Raw genomic sequence first — 16,774 nt, 5'->3', positions numbered from 1 at the left:
TAATCCTACATGTACATGTAGTAAGATGTCAATTCCTGTTGGTACTAGTAAAAGTATGAAGGATGTGGCTATTGTCGAATGACTGATTTCTTTTGCAACAGTAGCATTTTGGAAAGTGAAGCCGAGTTGAAGATTGTGTACATTATTCATAGAAAGACAGTTTCGCTGGCAAACATAATAAGTTGCTTAGACATTATTGATGAGAGAAAATATAAGGCAAAAGAAGTGTGTATTCAGTAACCTAGCGAGGCCTTACGAGGAGGAGATATCTCCTCATCATGAGGCGCACTACATAACCTAATCGGGATCCGCAGGCACGATTCTGCACTACATCGAGGATCTCAAAAGACATTGATATGGGCGTAATTGAAGAATCAAAGTAGAATTAAATTTTAGAATATTGTTGCCAGGTCGAATCTATCTACCTAGGTTTATTGGAATCTAGCTACATGTGGATCGTGTTATGTACCTGACTACCGATAGATATAATAGCCTCACGCCAATTTATGAATCAGCATAACATCAAGCGGGGATGTTCATCGCTTCTCAAAACTGACATAACATTTCTTGTCCTAGTCGCGGGTCAGCTTTCCATATTCATTACGATCAAAGAATGGTGCCTAAGGTGAGATAAAACGAACTTCGGCAATGGGAAACGAGTCATCATATACCAGTTCAAACCGGCTAGTTGCAGTCGGGGATAAGTTCTCAAAATCCGGCCTCAAGTTGGTCGAGTATGTCTGATAGATAGCTGCTAGCAGTGTCTTCATTTCTGCAAGCGCAAAACTATTGCATTCCGAGTGTGTGAGTGAGGGAGACATGTAGTTGAAAAAGAAGAGGTTACGACTTACTGCATTCCAAGACACATTCTTGCTCCGCTAGAAAATGGCCACCACCAGCGTTTTATTTCAGCTGTCTCTGCGTCGCTTGCCAGCCATCGATCGGGGTCGAAGGTGTTGGGACGTGGGTAGACAGCTGGATTCCGATGCATAGAAAATGCCTGGCAGCTGACAACTGTGCCGGCAGGTATGTGGTAACTGTCAATAGTAGTATCTTGAGTGCTGGTCCGTGGCTGGGATGCCGCAATAGGAGCATATAAACGTAATGTTTCTTTGATTATAGCGTCAAGGAAGGGCAGTCGATCGCATACATCCACTGGCAAAATCGACATATCGCTTGCCCGAACAGATTTGGCGTCCTTCACTTCCATTATAAGGCGTTCTTGATATCTTCGGTGTTGGGGGAGAGATAGCACCCAGAGAGCAAACATCAATGTATCGCTTGTTGTCTTGAGCCCGGCATCAAGATTGTCAGCGCACTCTGCGGCAATTTCCATGTTGGAGAGAGGTTTCCCCCCAGAATTGCCGGTTCTGGCATGCAGCAATCTCATCATGAGACCGCTTTCGCTTGCTGGCGGTGATGCTGAGGTTTTGTACGAACGATGAGTGTTAAAAGTCGCCAAGGCAAAACCTTGGAGGCCACTATACGCTGACGGTAATTTCCCTGGGAGAAGGCCAAACGCATCGATGATTGATCTCAGATGTGAGAAGCTGCAGGACATGGCCAAGCGAGTATATCGTGGTAGATGCAATTGGAACCATGAATACCGGCGTGCGGTGGGCTCCTCAATGTCACTTAGGATCTGTCTGTCCGACAATTCCCCCATTAAAGCCTTCGTGGCTCCGCGAGCCCCGAAAACCATCCAAGTCATGTTGTCAAGAGAAAAGAAATGCAAGCTCCTGACCAAGTCTGACGCCGTTCGCGGATCCGATTCAATTAGATCTATAAACTGCTTGGTCTTTGACTGTATTGAGTCGGCTACCGGACTTTTCAGGACAGCCGATTTGGAATACACCTGGCTCATGATCTTCTTTCGAGCCGCATGGTCGGACGAAGAGTAAAACGTAAACAAGCTTGTCTGCCCGAACATACTGAATATGCGGTAAAAAGCTGATGGCCGTCCAAAAGGACTGCCGGCCCCATAGATCTGGCGCAAGGCCGAGAGGCTATTGAATGAGACTTCATTGGGGCCGATGCGCACAGCTGGGCCGTATTGTTGATGAAGACGATGGATTGTCCGCGTGCGTGTACCTTGGAATTCCTCCCAACTGAGTCTTAGGCTGGTTAGGAAGAACCAATTTGGGCCTGGAATTTTTGCTAGAGGACTTGCGATCAACGTCCAGTAGACATGGGAAAATAAAAGAGCCACACCGATAGCTGCTACGATGCTGGAAGCAAGTACTAGAGGCATTGCTCTGTATAGCACACCCCCCACAAAGGCAGTTTGATTGTTAGATTGGGCTTTCGTTTATTGAGATTAAAGCAGCTCCTATCTGTAATTATATGGGAACATACCCCATGTTTAGGCCCATTGCATGATAGCCAAAATCTAGACCTAATCAACGAGGACTAAATTCCCGCATTCGGCATATCAGCTTCCCCACGGAAAGTCAACTTTTGATAATGCTATGTTTTTGCATAGCTTGGTGGAGATAAAGCGCTCGGGCTAATACTCCAAATTGGGCCTGAGGAGCTACGTTTCATGTTAGTTTATAGTGATGCCAGTTGGCAGGGTATATATAGTAAACGAGAGCGCTCTTAGATCTTTCACAACAAACAACTCAGGAGACCTCGGGAACACACAACCTCTCTTTACTCTCTTCTTCTTCACACAAATATGGCACCCATCAAGAAAGCGGAGCCTTTCAAGAAAGCCCTGTACTTTACAGAGGCCGAGTTCAAAGAGCGTCAACGCCGGGCTCTGGAGCTCATGGAGAGAGAGAAGCTTGATGGCTTCCTCATCACCAAGCAAGAGACTCTTTACTACTTGACCGGCTATGATACCTTTGGCTACGTCTTCTTCCAAGCCATGTACTTCCACAAGGATGGGTCCATGCGCTTGATCACTCGAATCCCCGATCTGCGCCAGGCTCTCTACACGTCAACTCTGGAGCAGAAGGACATCCTCATCCGATCTGACAACGCTGGAAGCAACCCCGTATCCTTGGTACCCAAGGTCCTAGAGGATTTTGGAATTAACTCGCCATCTAAGCGAATCGGTTACGAACCTGACTCCTGCTCTTTGACCCACCGCCTGGGAAAAGCGCTGGAAAAAGCTGTTCATGGCCTTTGTGTACTGGTAGATCACAGTGATCTGTTCACCGAGCTTCGCATTGTCAAATCGGAGATGGAAATGCGCAAGGTTCGCAAGGCCGCGTATCTGGCCGACTTTGCCCTCGTACGTGCCCTAAAGCTGGCCAAGCCCGGTGCCTACGAAGGTGATCTGTGGAGGGAAATCACCGGCACTGTCTATGAGGGTGGCGGCGATGATCCTGCGAATGAGAATATCCTTGTATCTGGTAACAAGGCTGTTCTCACTCGTTACTCAACGGGCAAGCAAAAGATTGACCGCCAGCTCACACTTGAGCATGCCGCAGTGTATAAGCATTATCATGCATGTCTAATGCGCACGATTCCTATCGGCGGAATTACCAAGCTGGCTCGAGAAATGCACCGGGTCAATGTACTTCAAATGGAGGCAGCTATGGCCGCACTTAAACCTGGCAAAGAGATTGGCGACGTGTTCGAAGCTTACGCTCGTGTTGCAGACGAGAACGGCTTCCGGGATCAACGCTTCAATAGTTGCGGCTATAGTTTGGGTGCCACTTTTTCGCCTACATGGATGGATTATCCCATGTTTGTGCGAGGCCAGAAAGTGGTTGCTCAGTGTGGCATGGTGTTCTTCATCCATATTATCCTGATGGACAAAGCGACCGATACTGCCAGCTCGATTGGCCAGACGGTGGAAGTGACTCAGGAAGGATGCGTGCCGCTGTCCAAACTTCCCTTTCATCTTACACGAAGACAGACTATTGCTAGTTGGAAAAAGATCCGAAAGGAGGACTATGGTTTTACCGCCGATGAGGTCGACGATGGAGAGAACCTTCAAGACGTCGATCTCAGTGACGGGGATGTCGACGAGGAGGACTATGATGTTGAGTACGATTTTAGTGACTATCAGCCAGCAGCTGCGCTGGGTGACCCAACTCAAAGTGCTTAGTTTAGAATCTAAGACCTTTTCATTCTTTTCAAGTTTCTTTCCTTATATTCCTTTCTCATGGATGCTTTGATATCAACGTAAAATCCATGGAATTGCATCCTAGACCATCATTATATACTGGCCTATAGTACAAAGACTATTTGAAAACAGAAATCCGAGTTTGAGAAATTCAACAACGCCTAGCTCTAAATGCGCTCATTGAAAAAGTCTACTTTACACAATGCAGAATTGAAGGAGGTTGACAGTCAACATTAGCCTTGTAAATAGTGTGCTAGCTATATTCATTCATTTTTGAGGTGATATAATAGCCACCTGATGTAGCCTTAGAGACATAGCCAGACGACAAGGCCTTGGTTATCTGTACTGCGGCAGCAATGGCAGCCTTGAGGCTCTCAATCGCCTCGTCGCTGATTTGATGATGTAGAGAAATCCGTTCATCCATAAGTTTCACATTGAATTTTCCACACTGCTCCAACAAAATGCCCATATCTAGGTGAGACCTTTTAGCATCGATGAAATAGAAATTGGTATCAACCGGGATTTGAGGCACAACACCCAACGCTGCCAGATCTTTCTCCAGTTTCTTGGTTTTCTCATGTGTGTCTTTCATCGTTGGCCAGATTTCCTGTAGTGCCACTAGGGCTGGGGCAGTTAGCACACCAGCCTGTCGAATGCCCCCTCCTTGCTGCTTCCTTAGCCATCTGGCCCGCTTGATGTTAGAATAGGTGCTGGCAAGAACTCCACCAACCGGTGCACTGAGTCCCTTGGATACACACATTGATACAGTATCAAAATATTGGCAGTACTCAGACACAGAATGTCCACTCGCGGCAGAGGCATTCCACAAGCGAGCCCCGTCGCAATGAACCTTGACACCATGGGCGTGTGCGAATTCAGAGATCTTCTGTATCTCTTCCATTGGGGTTATTACGCCTCCAAGGGTCACCTCGAGACTGATCACCTTTGTTGGTGCCGTATGTACATCGTCTCCCAGGACAGTCCACTTCTTGACATCGTCCAACGTCAAGTATATGCCATTGGCAGGATGGACGGGTGTCACCATCGCCTGAGACAACACTGCCAACCCAGATCCTTCTTCAGCGTAGACATGGGCGCGATAGTCGCACAGCACCGAGTGCGGAGGCTGGTTGAGATGAACACGGACTCCGATTTGGTTGCCCATTGTTCCAGAGAGCATGAAGAGGGCGTCTTCCATTCCAGTCAATCGCGCGATTTCCCGTTGGAATTCGGTAGTGATGCGGTCTTCCTGGTACACATCGTCTCCAAAGGAGGCGTTCACCATCGCCGCCAACATAGTCGGCGTTGGGGTGGTGAACGTGTCACTGCGGAAATCATTGGTAGCTGGTGATGGTGAAGAAGGTGCCTTGAGATTCGACATTTTAGCAGTTGCGGTAGGTGCATCTTGCGAAATGAAGCAGACTGTGCCTGGTAATTATATTCAGCTATCATGATATAGACAATATGATATTATTTGATAAGCGGGGAAGACGTTTATGGCGGAGTAAAGTTCCTAAATAGGGCTTTAGGCGGACTAGGATTCTAGATCTGTTAGTACGAGATAATGCTAGCAAACCCTAACTTTTAGATAGCGCCATATTCTCCCCGAGGATAAACACTGATAACACTGATAAGGAGAGAGGATGTAGAGCTATGAAGTTAATTGCTAAATGTAAATGATACTTGCGGTACGCTCGTAGTAATCTCCAGACTATAAAATGAAATATTCCAGATAAACTCGTATATGACTCAAGAATTCCTCATCTCTGTCTTGGAATATCTCTTCCAGTGGAAAGATATCTATCACCACAATGAGTGAAAAGGCTAATCAGCGTCGAGATAAGAGCTTGTACACAGCTTGGTTCGTGGCGTTTGCCTTGGTTGTAGTGTCTATCGCCCTCCTCCAAAATCCCATTCCATCTTCTTCCTCTACCCTATCTTGGCTAGAGGCATACGGCCCCGAGGCACAGTCCGAGATATGCCATCAAGGCCCGGCGCTGTCCCCAACGAATAAACGAGTCGAGACTTACGTTCGCGACAAGGTCGATTCGGCGGAATACCAGCGAGAAGTCATCGGAAAGCTCTCGGGAATCATTCAGATCCCATCTGAAAGTTACGATGAGTTGGGACCCATTGGCGAAGACAACAGATGGGATGTATTTTTCCAGGTGGAGGACTATCTCAAACATGTCTATCCCACTGTGTTTCAAAGCGTGAAGTTGGATCATGCTAACACACATGGGCTGATCCTGACATGGGAAGGCAGCGTTCCACCCTCAGAGGCCAAGCCAATTCTCATGCTGGCGCATCAAGACGTGGTGCCTGTACTTATGGAGAATGTCAAAGACTGGACACATCCGCCATATGAGGGTCACTACGATGGGGAGAGCATCTGGGGTCGCGGTGCAACTGACGATAAGGGCTATCTGATTTCTATCATCGAGAGCCTGGATCTGTTGATCAAAAGCGGGTTCCAACCAAAGAGGACAGTTATCCTGGCATTTGGCTGTGACGAAGAGATCAGTGGTGAGAACTGCGGGAGGCCAATCTCAACTTTCCTGCTCGAACAATACGGACACGACGGGATCTATTTGATCATGGATGAGGGGTCCACGGGCATCCAGAGAGAATTCAACCGATCCTTTGCCATGGTTGGCATCGCAGAAAAGGGGTATTTAGATGTTGGAATCAATGTCTCATCGACCGGTGGTCATGCGAGTAATCCGCCTGATCACAATGCTATTGGCATCCTATCGGAAATCGTCGTCGCAATTGAGAGCAACCCATTCCTAGGAAAGATCACTCCGAAGAATCCTATGTTCAATTTCTTAGAGTGTGCCGCCGTCTATGCTCCTGAGTCGAGTTTCCCAATGTCTGTTCGCCGCACATTGAGCAAGGCCGTTGCCCAAGACGGCAATATCAGCCAGGAGCAGTTGGACCAGGCTCTTGGTGATATGAGATATCACTTCAAGACAAGCCAATCCGTTGGAAAGATCAACGGTGGTATTAAGATTAATGCCATTCCCGAAACAGCGTCTATCATGGTCAACCTACGCCTTGCAGTTGAAACTAGTATTGCTCAGGTGGAGGCACATTATGAGTCTCTTGTCAGGACCATTGCGAAAACACATGAAATGGTATTCCGCGGTTTCCATTCATCATGCGATCCTTCAGTGGCACGCAGGATTTGCCTATTTGGAGTTGATGCCTTGGAGCCAGCTCCCGTTTCCCCTGTTGACGCTGAGTCCTTTGGCATCTTATCCGGCACCATCAAGAATGTCCTCAAGCCTCTCGGCCAGGATGACGAGCTTATTGTCACTCCATATTTGATGCCAGCAAACACCGATACCAAATTCTTTTGGGGGTTAACCAAGAACATCTACAGGTTCACGCCTGTGAATCTGGTGCAAAATCTCAACCGAGCACATACGACTAATGAGTTTATTCGAGCCGATGAATTTGTGCGAGAGCCTTTGTTTTTCGCGAGTTTGATTTTAAATGCAGACGATCTTATATATTAGTGGAGGATGTGATTGTCAGTATATCATGACAAGTTTAGGGTCATAGCAAGCAATCAAATGTTTCAGCAGAATAGATTTATGTTACCTACCTAGGTACAGTGAGGGTCCCGCCAGAGCAATATCTTTAGATATACAGTCATTAGCAGTATTTGTGCAAAGTGACTAGTAGATTATCAAACGCTCCCTAAATCTGAGAACAACCACCATAAAGAGAAGAGAAAATATACAAATATATGAAGCAGAGACAGCCACCGAAGTTTCAAACTCCACCACGAGTTGCCACTGAATTTACTCGAACAAGCTATTGAACCAACCCGAAACCTTGCCCCTCTGGCGTGGTTCATACATTGTCTCATAGAGATCAATTCGGGTTTTCGTTTCTCCAAGCTGAAGATCTGCCTCGCCAGGACGAACGTAGCGTGTCCACTTGACGAGTTTCCAAAACACAACCGCCACGATGAAGAAGCCGATCATAAGGTAAGAGGTAAAGAAGGTTGTAATATCCCAATTACCGTCGATAAATACAGTGTAACCGAGAATAAGGGTTATGATAAATGTCATTACCGCGGCATAATATGCCGCATAGGGTTGGAAGTATCCCCGGTACGGCAGAGTGCTTCGGTCGACGCCCTGCTTTTTAAGAGCGGCGTAGAAATGTAGATAAGTTATGACCGTGGCGAAGTAGTTAATCAGGTAGGAAGCAGTGCAGATTCCCACAAGCCAGTTAAGGACAGTTGCAGACGTATTTCCGAGCTGCAGCAAGGAAAGGAGGCAGAATGCAAGCGCCACTAGAACCGAGTAAACCGGAATACCGAACCTGTTGCACTTTGCAAAGATTGCTGGCGCCTTCCCGTCCACTGCTAGGCCGTGGAGTGTACGGATAGATGAATAAACGACGTTGTTACCGCATGACAAGACAGAGGTCAGGATTAGAGCGTTGACCAGGGAGGGGAGACCCCTGATTCCAAAGTGAACCATTGAGATGACGTACGGAGAGCTATGGCACAGTTAATAGCCTATCTTATAGACAGTGGCATGGAGGACTTACGCAGCGCCGGTGCTGCCCTCGGTTCCATCAATATATCGGAGTAACAGTTTGTCATTGTAAGGAATGACAATCCCAATGCACAATGCACCACCAAGGAAGAAGATGAGAAGACGCCAGACGAAAGAAGAGAATGCCTTTCGCATCAATTTGCGAGGGTTCTCTGCCTCGCCAGCAGTCATGGAAATGAATTCAGGACCGACCATGCTGTATAATACAAATCAGCCACATAGCAACGGAGGGCGGCATTGAGAATGAGTCAACTGACGTGAAAGAGCCCTGGACTACACAGGAAAGAAATCCGAGAAAGCGTCCGGTGTTTCCTGGAACGAGGTACTCGACAAATGCACCCTTGAAGAAAAATAAGTAGCAAGAAAGGATGAAAGTATTGGCTTTTGGCTTACCGGGTTTTTCCAATAAGTAAACCCATATGCCCAGTGATCTGGATTGCCACCAACCATGGTGACAAAAGTGTAGGCAATAAGTCCTAGCATAAGGAAAACCTTGAAGATAGCCAGGTAAAACTCGGCAGTTCCAAAGTACCGCACTGCGAGCCCGTTGAGTCCACTACAATGCTCAAGTAAGTTCTTCTTATTTCACTGGACTAGCTCGGCTAGGAGACTCACGCATAGATCACGAAGCAAATCATCACGACTGCGGCTACTGGAATTTGGTCGGTCCAGTAGGTAAGTAGCACATTAACTGCCGTGATTTCATACGGAATGGCGAAGGCTGAGTGCGGACAATTCAGTCAGGGGGGGGCGCGCCATAATAATAGCTTCAAGGACTAGCTAGCATTTACCCATAAGGAAGAAATAGTTCCAACCCATCGCAAAGCCCCAAGCATCATCGACCCAGAATCCACCTAGACGAACAAAGGGTGAAGCGATCGGGAGATAGGTAACCATTTCGGCTGTACATGTATCTCTTTCAGCGGTTGCACAGCGAATATGGAAAATGGGAGGGCGGACGTACCGAAGCATTGGTTGACAGACCAGATGACAGAGCTATAAAAAACAAACCCCAGGAAGAGGCCTGCTGGACCACCCTTTGTCAGGCTTGCGCCCATCTGTACGAATAGAGCTATATTTCATGCTTAGAACATACCCCCTCCCGTAATATTTGGTACAACTCACACGTTCCGATAGCGCCCCCCACGGCCAACATCTGGATCTCCTTTCCCCCCAGAGTCCGATGGAGATTCTCAGAGCCAGCAGAGAGAAGCTCGGAGGTCATCCCCTCCTCGCTATCGTGGATTTCATCCATACTGTGGCCGAGGCCTTTCATCGTCCTGGAGGAGTCCTGCAGGGAGTGTTTCGGAGATTCCATGACCGTTGCAGTGAAGAAGTGCCTTGGAAACCAAACGAAGCGGAGGAAGTTGTATGAGCATTGAAAGTGGACAAAAGGATGGGGTTGCAGGGTTCTTAACTCCATGCAACTAGTTAATACATACTTGACTACAATCTGCAATACCTAATCGGGTAACGTGAGCCGCTTATCTTGGGACGGGGCAAATTCCCTAGTACGGGGCGCTATCTTGACCTTATCGATTGCGCTCGAGCATCAACATCATACTTTTTCCCGCGGGGAATCTGTGTGCTCTCATTTGAAAAGAGCAGTACAGGCAATTTTCGAGAGATACACTATTGCTATCTCGTCATTTTCGTCAAGCAGTACGAGGCTTGGTCCAATGGCTCAATTGTCTCCCGTTTCGCGCCTTAAGCAACTGGCCAGCTTCACCAGTTCCACCGCCGGCCTAGACTTGGGCCTCCGTCTGCTCCATGCCTTGGTTCTTATAGCGACCGGGATAGATCTCGACCATGCTATACTTATGAGATGCTCGGTTGCGGCAGCACAGATAGGACTAGGTAGGTTGATTGCTGTTTCTTCTATGGTAGTGTACTAGACTCCGTATTGACGATCTCCTCTAAGCGCGGCGCTATCTTCGTTTCTTCGATTTTCTCGGTTGTTTCCAAAATGTTCAAGAAATTTTGGCTGCAGGAAGTGCTACGAGAACGAGGACATCAATGATGGAGCTGGCCGAATCCAGCGCGTTGGGCATGTATCTTGTTTTGGAGGGAACGACCATGGTAAGTAAGCACATCTCTCAACTTCAATTATGGCACGATGTTAAAACTTTGACTGCAGCTACATGACATGAATATCTACTTTGTTTCGTGGTACACGCCCATTCTGCTCGAGGCTTACAAGTTCTGGTTCTATGCCATCTGTATAGCAATCGTCAGAACTACTTTGATTCTTCTCCGTGGCCCCGCAGAACCGAGTCCTCACAGTAGTTCTACAGATGTCAATGAAAAGAAGGAGAAGGACCCGGAGCCAATTCCATCGACGGCGTCTCTCTTGAACCAGCTTGTGATTGATTCCTTGAACTTGACAATTCCCGGGTCTTTATTGGGATGGATCCCCGTGAGTGACATGGGGGTTGCCATTGCAATGCTGGTTAGCACTATACTTGTTTGGCCGGCTGTCTGGAGAAAAACGCAGCTGTAGGTTAACTGTGGTGATGTCAAAAGGCTTGTCGGAGGGTATAGCTTCTAGACATGTATATATAGTATATTCTTCTTGGTCAAGTCGTAGCTATGGTGTCAGTCAGTAGCTACGTCGTTGTATCGCACAATCTGATAGATGTTTTACGATAACTTACTGATCATGACGTATGCCCTAGTTGCGGTTCAGAGAGAATTTCCTCATTCGGCAAGCCACGGCAGGACAGTAGCCCTAAAGCGGTGCTGAATCTGGAAATAACCTCATCGGTGCTGCTTACTGACTGGTAAACTGATAACATGCCAGCCACCGATGCGACTGTCGCGGGTGCATGCAGCAACCCCTCTTTGGTGGAGTCCATGTGTAGATAAGGGCTGATAGGTATGTTTCTATGCTTCTGTTGCTCTTGCTCTATTCTTTCTATTGTTGACTCTTTGATGCCCTAGTAATAACTACACACTAGTCAATATACAGCATGTCTGATACCCAGCAGCATGGCATCGCCGGTGTACAGCAGGACGATTTGACTATTCCGGTAATCCCATCCCTCCGCAATCATGGTGAAAAGAACATATCTGACCTTCCAGCCAGCTCATCGACTTCTCCCCCTTCCTCACCGACGACGAAAGCAGCAAAAAAGCCACCGCCGCCGCCATCCTCCATGCCTTCCGCACCAGCGGCTTCCTCTATCTCTCCAACACGGGCATCCCGCCCTCCACCGTACAAACCATCTTCAACGAATCCGCGCACTTCTTCGCGCGACCCGAAGCGCAAAAAGAGCTGCTGAGCTGGGACACTCCGCAGTCGAATCGCGGCTATGTGAGATTCGGGCGCGAGAAAGTCACGCAGTCGTCCGACCCGGATGAGATACTGCGCCTGCGCGCGTCCAACCCCGATTACAAGGAGACCATGGAAATCGGCCGCGAAGGGGTGGCAGGCATGCCGAACAAATGGCCGGAGCACTTCGATGACGACGGGAAACGCTTCACTGCGACCATGCGCGCGTTCCACGATACCTGCAGCAAACTGCATATGCAGGTTATGCGTGCGATTGCGCTGGGGATGGGATATGACGAGGGCTTTTTCGATGGCTTCACGGATGCCGCGGACAATAATCTGCGGCTCCTGCACTATCCGCCGGTGCTCAAGAAGGTGTTTGCGGACAATCCGGACGCTGTGCGGGCGGGCGCGCATTCGGATTACGGCTCGATCACGCTGTTGTTCCAGGACGATGTTGGCGGGTTGGAAGTCAAGTCGCCGCGCGATACGTGGGTGCGCGCGGTGCCCATCAGGGACACGGTTGTTGTGAATGCCGGCGATTTGCTGGCGAGATGGAGCAATGATACTATCAAGAGCACGAATCATCGTGTAGTACAGCCTCCGGATTCAGGTTCAGGCGATATGTATCCGCGGCGGTATAGTGTGGCGTATTTCTGCAATCCGAATTTCGACAGGACCATCGAGGCGTTGCCAGGGACGTTTGGGTCGGAGAGCGAGAAGAAGTATGCGCCTATTAACAGCGGTGATTATCTGACGATGCGGCTGGCTGCTACGTTTTAGTTGTCTCTCTTCAGTCTACATATAACTTAAGAGGCATGAAGTTTTGTTCGCATGGCTATATACAATCAATCGTATAAACTAAACTATCCATATCTGGCGTTCCCTTCCTCATCATCAAACCACGTCGGCAGAACTCCGTAGTTATAAACGACGCTTTTCACCTTCGTATAGCTCTCGTATGCCTCACGGCCATTCTCCTTCCCGACACCGCTCGCCTTGAACCCACCCCACGGTGAAGAAGGGTCATTCAGATGATGCCCATTCACCCACACAATCCCCGCCTCAATCTTCCCTACAACGCGGTGCGCCTGTGCAAAGTCCCGGGTCCACACGGAAGCCCCCAGGGCGTACTCGGTGGCATTAGCGATGCGGACAATCTCGTCCTCAGACTTGCAACGCAGGATCGCAATGACGGGTCCAAAGACTTCGTTGCACGCCAGGTCTGATTTCGAGTGTGTCTCGATGAGCGTGGGCTCGAAGAAGAAGCCGCGCTGGTTTACTGTCGTGGGCTTGCCGCCGCAAAGAAGGTTTGCTTTGCTGCCGTTCTCTTGCGCTAAAGCGCGAGAGACGAATGCCGCGCACCTTTCGACGGCGGCTTTGTTGATTACAGCGCCGATTTGTGTGCGCGGGTCAGTCGGATCGCCGACGCGCAATGCCTTGGTTCTCTGCGTCAACAGTGCCACGAACTCGTCGTATATATCCGTGTGAACGAGGAGGCGACTGCCAGTGACGCAGGTCTGGCCGCTGGCAATGAAGCTAGCGAACAGCGCTGCCTTCACTGCCTGCTCGACTTCCATCGACGGGAAAATACACACTGGTGCCTTGCCACCCAGTTCCGCCGTGATGGGGATCATATTGCGTCCGGCCGCTGGCGCAATGGCTTGGTATGTCGCAAGGCCGCCTGTGAGATCGATTTTGGCTAGTGAAGGGTTCTCGCATAGGAACTTGCCGGTGTCTCGACCGTAGCCGCAGATGATTTGCAGCGTACCGTCTGGCAGACCGGCTTCCTGGAACAGGGGCCCCATCTTCAAGATTGATAGCGGAGCTAGTTCGGAGGGCTTCACAATCACGACGTTCCCCGCTGCAAGCGCTGCTCCAATCTTTTTCGTGCTTATGAGCAGCGGATGGTTCCAGGGGGTGACTTGAGCGACGACGCCGAGCGGAAGACGCACCAGCGTGTTGACCACCGGTCCCTTGAATGGCGTCACGGCACCTTCGTGCACGCGTGCCAGGCCTGCAAAGTACTCCAGCCACTCGGGGATGCGGGCCAGCTGTGCGCGCATTTCGCGCACTGGACGGCCGGTTTGGCGGACTTCCAGGTCGACGAATTCGGGGATGCGTGCGCGCAGGAGAGTGGCTGCTTGAGAGAGCACGGAAAACCGTTCTGAAGCGTCGGCTTGTGCCCATGATGAAGACGGGCTAGGGCTGCTGAAATGTTGCCGTGACCTCGACACTATCTCGTCCACTTGTTCCCGACTTGTGGCATCGACGGTCGCAATGGGGGACTCATCTGCAGGGTTGACGACCACCAGGCGAGCCGAGGCGGGCGATGAGAAGGCGCCGTCAACCCAATTTGAGATATGAGGGACGTCTGCCATTGTCTTCTGAGCTCAAATATTGACGGTTTTCGGGGAGTTCATCTCATTCTGGTGGCAGCAGCAGTCTTGACTCTTGACGCAGGTGGGACATCTGCATACCCCACAGATAAGCGTATCAGCATAGCTCGACTGCACGTAAGCGGCCTAGCTTTGCTGAGATGCTCTATAGGGTAGTATGTGCGTAATTCCAACCATGTTTACCTGGGAATTGCGATAGAAATGTGCAGTTGAAGCTGAGACTGGAGTCACTGGACTACACATCCAGACTAGTCCCGAACGGTCTAGCGTCATGCCTCAGGCAGCACATACTACATATTCGCTTGAAGCAAGTGCCCCTGCGACAGATGCGAATCACAGCATCGAAACTGGAAATAGCAAGTAATTCCCCATCATTGCAGCTACGGCTATGCTGCGGTTGATTCCCTATAAATCAATCCAAACCGACCGAAGACGCAAACGGAACGCGCGGAACCAGGCTTTTCCCTGTGCGGGAAAGCCAAAACAGCGGCAGCCAATCAGGAGCACTGGTTCCCGTATCGTGACATGACCAATACGCATGAACTTGGCTCAGCGACCACAAGGAGCAGACAGAGTCACCATCACCATCAGCGAGACTCGCGCGGATGTCAGTCCCGGCTGCTACGATCGCTCATGAGGTAACATTGATCCTGCTCCGGTCGATGCACGCGGACGGTGCGTGCCGTTGCTGTTCGAGATTTGATTGTTACTAGTAGTATCGTATAACTAGTGCTGGGCTAGTTCTTGATCCTCGACCTAGCCTCCTCCTCCTCCTCAAGTCTTCACTCGCTCGCTGTGCCTGGCAGACGTCGAGAATGGCCTGCTAGCACTGTTCCTCTGCATCAATCACATTCGCTTCCTTCCCTTTCTGTCTCTCTTGCCACTCGAAATGGCCGTCTAGTCGCTCGTTCCTTTGTCCCCCCCCCCTCTGCACCGTCTGAAACGGCTCCCACCAAACCACCCAACCCATCTCAACCCTGCACCGCTCGCTTCTACGACCATGGCGAGGAAGACACTGCTCTTCGCCGTGTCTCTCTTGTCGGCAGTTGTGTCCGCTCAGACCTCGTCGGATTCCTTCTCCTTCCTGCCGTCGTCCGCCTCGTCCACGTTCCCCGAATGCGGCCTCTCGTGCAACGCCCTGCTGCAAGCCCAAACGGTGTGTGTGCCGCCGCAGGCCGCCGTCACCAACGACCAGACCTACATCAGCTGTTTCTGCCAGTCGTCCTACCTGACCAGTCTCACTTCGTCTGGCGCCGTATGCTCCTCGTGCAGCGCTGCCGACCAGCAGTTGCTGGTGAATTGGTACAATGGCTATTGCGCCGGCGGATACACGTCGACCCTGACTGCAACCGCCACTACGACCTCGAGCACCAACACCGCAACTGATACTGCTGCGGCTACGACTACGACCGGCACAGCTGCCGCGGCTTCGACTTCATCGGCGTCCAGCTCGTCGAAATCGAGCGGTTCGCCGGGCTGGTTGGTTTTCTTTTTTTTTTTTTTGTTGTCAATGTCACTACGACTGTACTTTGTTTTCTGACTAACTATATCCAGGTTCTCCACCCACTGGAGATGGGTTGTCATGCTCATCGTCCTGGCCGTCGCGTTCACTGCCCTCGGCGTCTTTGGAACATGGTACAAGAAGCGTCACGACGCCAGGCGACCCGGCCTCTATCACGGCGACGACCGCCGCAATATCACTGCTTCGGGGGGTCATCCAGGAGTCGATCCAGGTGCGGCCGGCTTCTTCTCGGGCAGTCTGCGAAACCTGTCCAAAGCCAAAGCCAACAGCATCAACAACCCTTCAACAACAAACAGCAGCAGCAACAATATCGCCCTTGGCTTCAAGTCCGCTGCTGCTGCTACCACCATCACCAAATCGAAACGGCAGCCAAGCATGTCCATGATACGCTCGAGCATTGTAAATAATAACGACAACAAAAACAACAATAATTATAATAACAACAACAACAACAACAACCAAATGTGGGGCCCCCAGCAAGCCACCGCTCACACTCGCGAGTTTAACGATATCACCCCCGTCGACGGCACGGCATTCAGGAATTCTATGGCTGCCGCTGCTGCTGCAGCCGCAGCAGACAAAAGCGGCACAATGACCACTACCACTACCACCGCAGCAACAAACAACGGATCCCGCACAGACATATCAAGCATAGGAACCGGTGGTGGAAGTGGAAGTGGAAGTGGAAGTGTCGCTGCAGGCAGAGCACCAACCCCACGAAGTAACACCAACCCGAACCGCCTCAGCAAATTGAGCGTTCAGTCGTCATCCACCCTGCAACGCCAAACATCCTCTAATACCTTGCAGCGCGGACCGACTGCGCGATCCAATGATCTTAGCCCTGTCAGTCCGATCAATGATGATGAATGAGAATAGCTTGATTGCATGCATTCATACTATATACATATATACATGTTTGTATGTATG

At 50.0% G+C, this 16,774-nt stretch overlaps 8 protein-coding genes across 8 annotated transcripts; 4 read left to right on the top strand and 4 right to left on the bottom strand.

The window, feature by feature from the left end:
- Positions 1-620: 620 nt before the first annotated feature.
- Positions 621-2,251, bottom strand: UA08_02560 (hypothetical protein; the record flags this gene model as incomplete). The annotated part of the gene is made up of 2 exons (XM_020264616.1): positions 621-786; positions 852-2,251. 2 exons carry the CDS (start codon positions 2,249-2,251, stop codon positions 621-623), a joined length of 1,566 nt encoding a protein of 521 aa, XP_020122594.1.
- A 426-nt stretch (positions 2,252-2,677) lies between these two features.
- On the top strand, positions 2,678-4,060 carry UA08_02559 (hypothetical protein; the record flags this gene model as incomplete). Its single annotated transcript, XM_020264614.1, has 1 exon — positions 2,678-4,060. The coding sequence occupies one exon, from the start codon at positions 2,678-2,680 to the stop codon at positions 4,058-4,060; it is 1,383 nt and encodes a 460-aa protein (XP_020122595.1).
- Positions 4,061-4,331: 271 nt separating this feature from the next.
- Positions 4,332-5,459, bottom strand: UA08_02558 (Low-specificity L-threonine aldolase; the record flags this gene model as incomplete). The annotated part of the gene is made up of 1 exon (XM_020264613.1): positions 4,332-5,459. The coding sequence occupies one exon, from the start codon at positions 5,457-5,459 to the stop codon at positions 4,332-4,334; it is 1,128 nt and encodes a 375-aa protein (XP_020122598.1).
- Positions 5,460-5,889: 430 nt separating this feature from the next.
- UA08_02557 (hypothetical protein) lies at positions 5,890-7,599 on the top strand (the record flags this gene model as incomplete). The annotated part of the gene is made up of 1 exon (XM_020264612.1): positions 5,890-7,599. One exon carries the CDS (start codon positions 5,890-5,892, stop codon positions 7,597-7,599), a length of 1,710 nt encoding a protein of 569 aa, XP_020122599.1.
- A 288-nt stretch (positions 7,600-7,887) lies between these two features.
- On the bottom strand, positions 7,888-9,910 carry UA08_02556 (hypothetical protein; the record flags this gene model as incomplete). The annotated part of the gene is made up of 8 exons (XM_020264611.1): positions 7,888-8,596; positions 8,648-8,851; positions 8,913-8,995; positions 9,049-9,211; positions 9,271-9,376; positions 9,447-9,557; positions 9,620-9,713; positions 9,752-9,910. 8 exons carry the CDS (start codon positions 9,908-9,910, stop codon positions 7,888-7,890), a joined length of 1,629 nt encoding a protein of 542 aa, XP_020122596.1.
- A 764-nt stretch (positions 9,911-10,674) lies between these two features.
- On the top strand, positions 10,675-12,709 carry UA08_02555 (hypothetical protein; the record flags this gene model as incomplete). The annotated part of the gene is made up of 5 exons (XM_020264610.1): positions 10,675-10,734; positions 10,793-11,071; positions 11,218-11,249; positions 11,624-11,684; positions 11,741-12,709. 5 exons carry the CDS (start codon positions 10,675-10,677, stop codon positions 12,707-12,709), a joined length of 1,401 nt encoding a protein of 466 aa, XP_020122597.1.
- Positions 12,710-12,792: 83 nt separating this feature from the next.
- Positions 12,793-14,307, bottom strand: UA08_02554 (hypothetical protein; the record flags this gene model as incomplete). Its single annotated transcript, XM_020264609.1, has 1 exon — positions 12,793-14,307. The coding sequence occupies one exon, from the start codon at positions 14,305-14,307 to the stop codon at positions 12,793-12,795; it is 1,515 nt and encodes a 504-aa protein (XP_020122602.1).
- Positions 14,308-15,325: 1,018 nt separating this feature from the next.
- On the top strand, positions 15,326-16,717 carry UA08_02553 (hypothetical protein; the record flags this gene model as incomplete). The annotated part of the gene is made up of 2 exons (XM_020264608.1): positions 15,326-15,804; positions 15,880-16,717. The coding sequence occupies 2 exons, from the start codon at positions 15,326-15,328 to the stop codon at positions 16,715-16,717; spliced, it is 1,317 nt and encodes a 438-aa protein (XP_020122603.1).
- Positions 16,718-16,774: the final 57 nt, after the last annotated feature.

This window comes from Talaromyces atroroseus, assembly GCF_001907595.1.
Source record: "Talaromyces atroroseus strain IBT 11181 chromosome Unknown scaffold_2, whole genome shotgun sequence".
Taxonomy (NCBI): Eukaryota; Fungi; Ascomycota; class Eurotiomycetes; order Eurotiales; family Trichocomaceae; genus Talaromyces; species Talaromyces atroroseus.
Note: the sequence above shows the minus strand (reverse complement) of the source record. Positions and strands in the feature narration are given on the sequence as shown.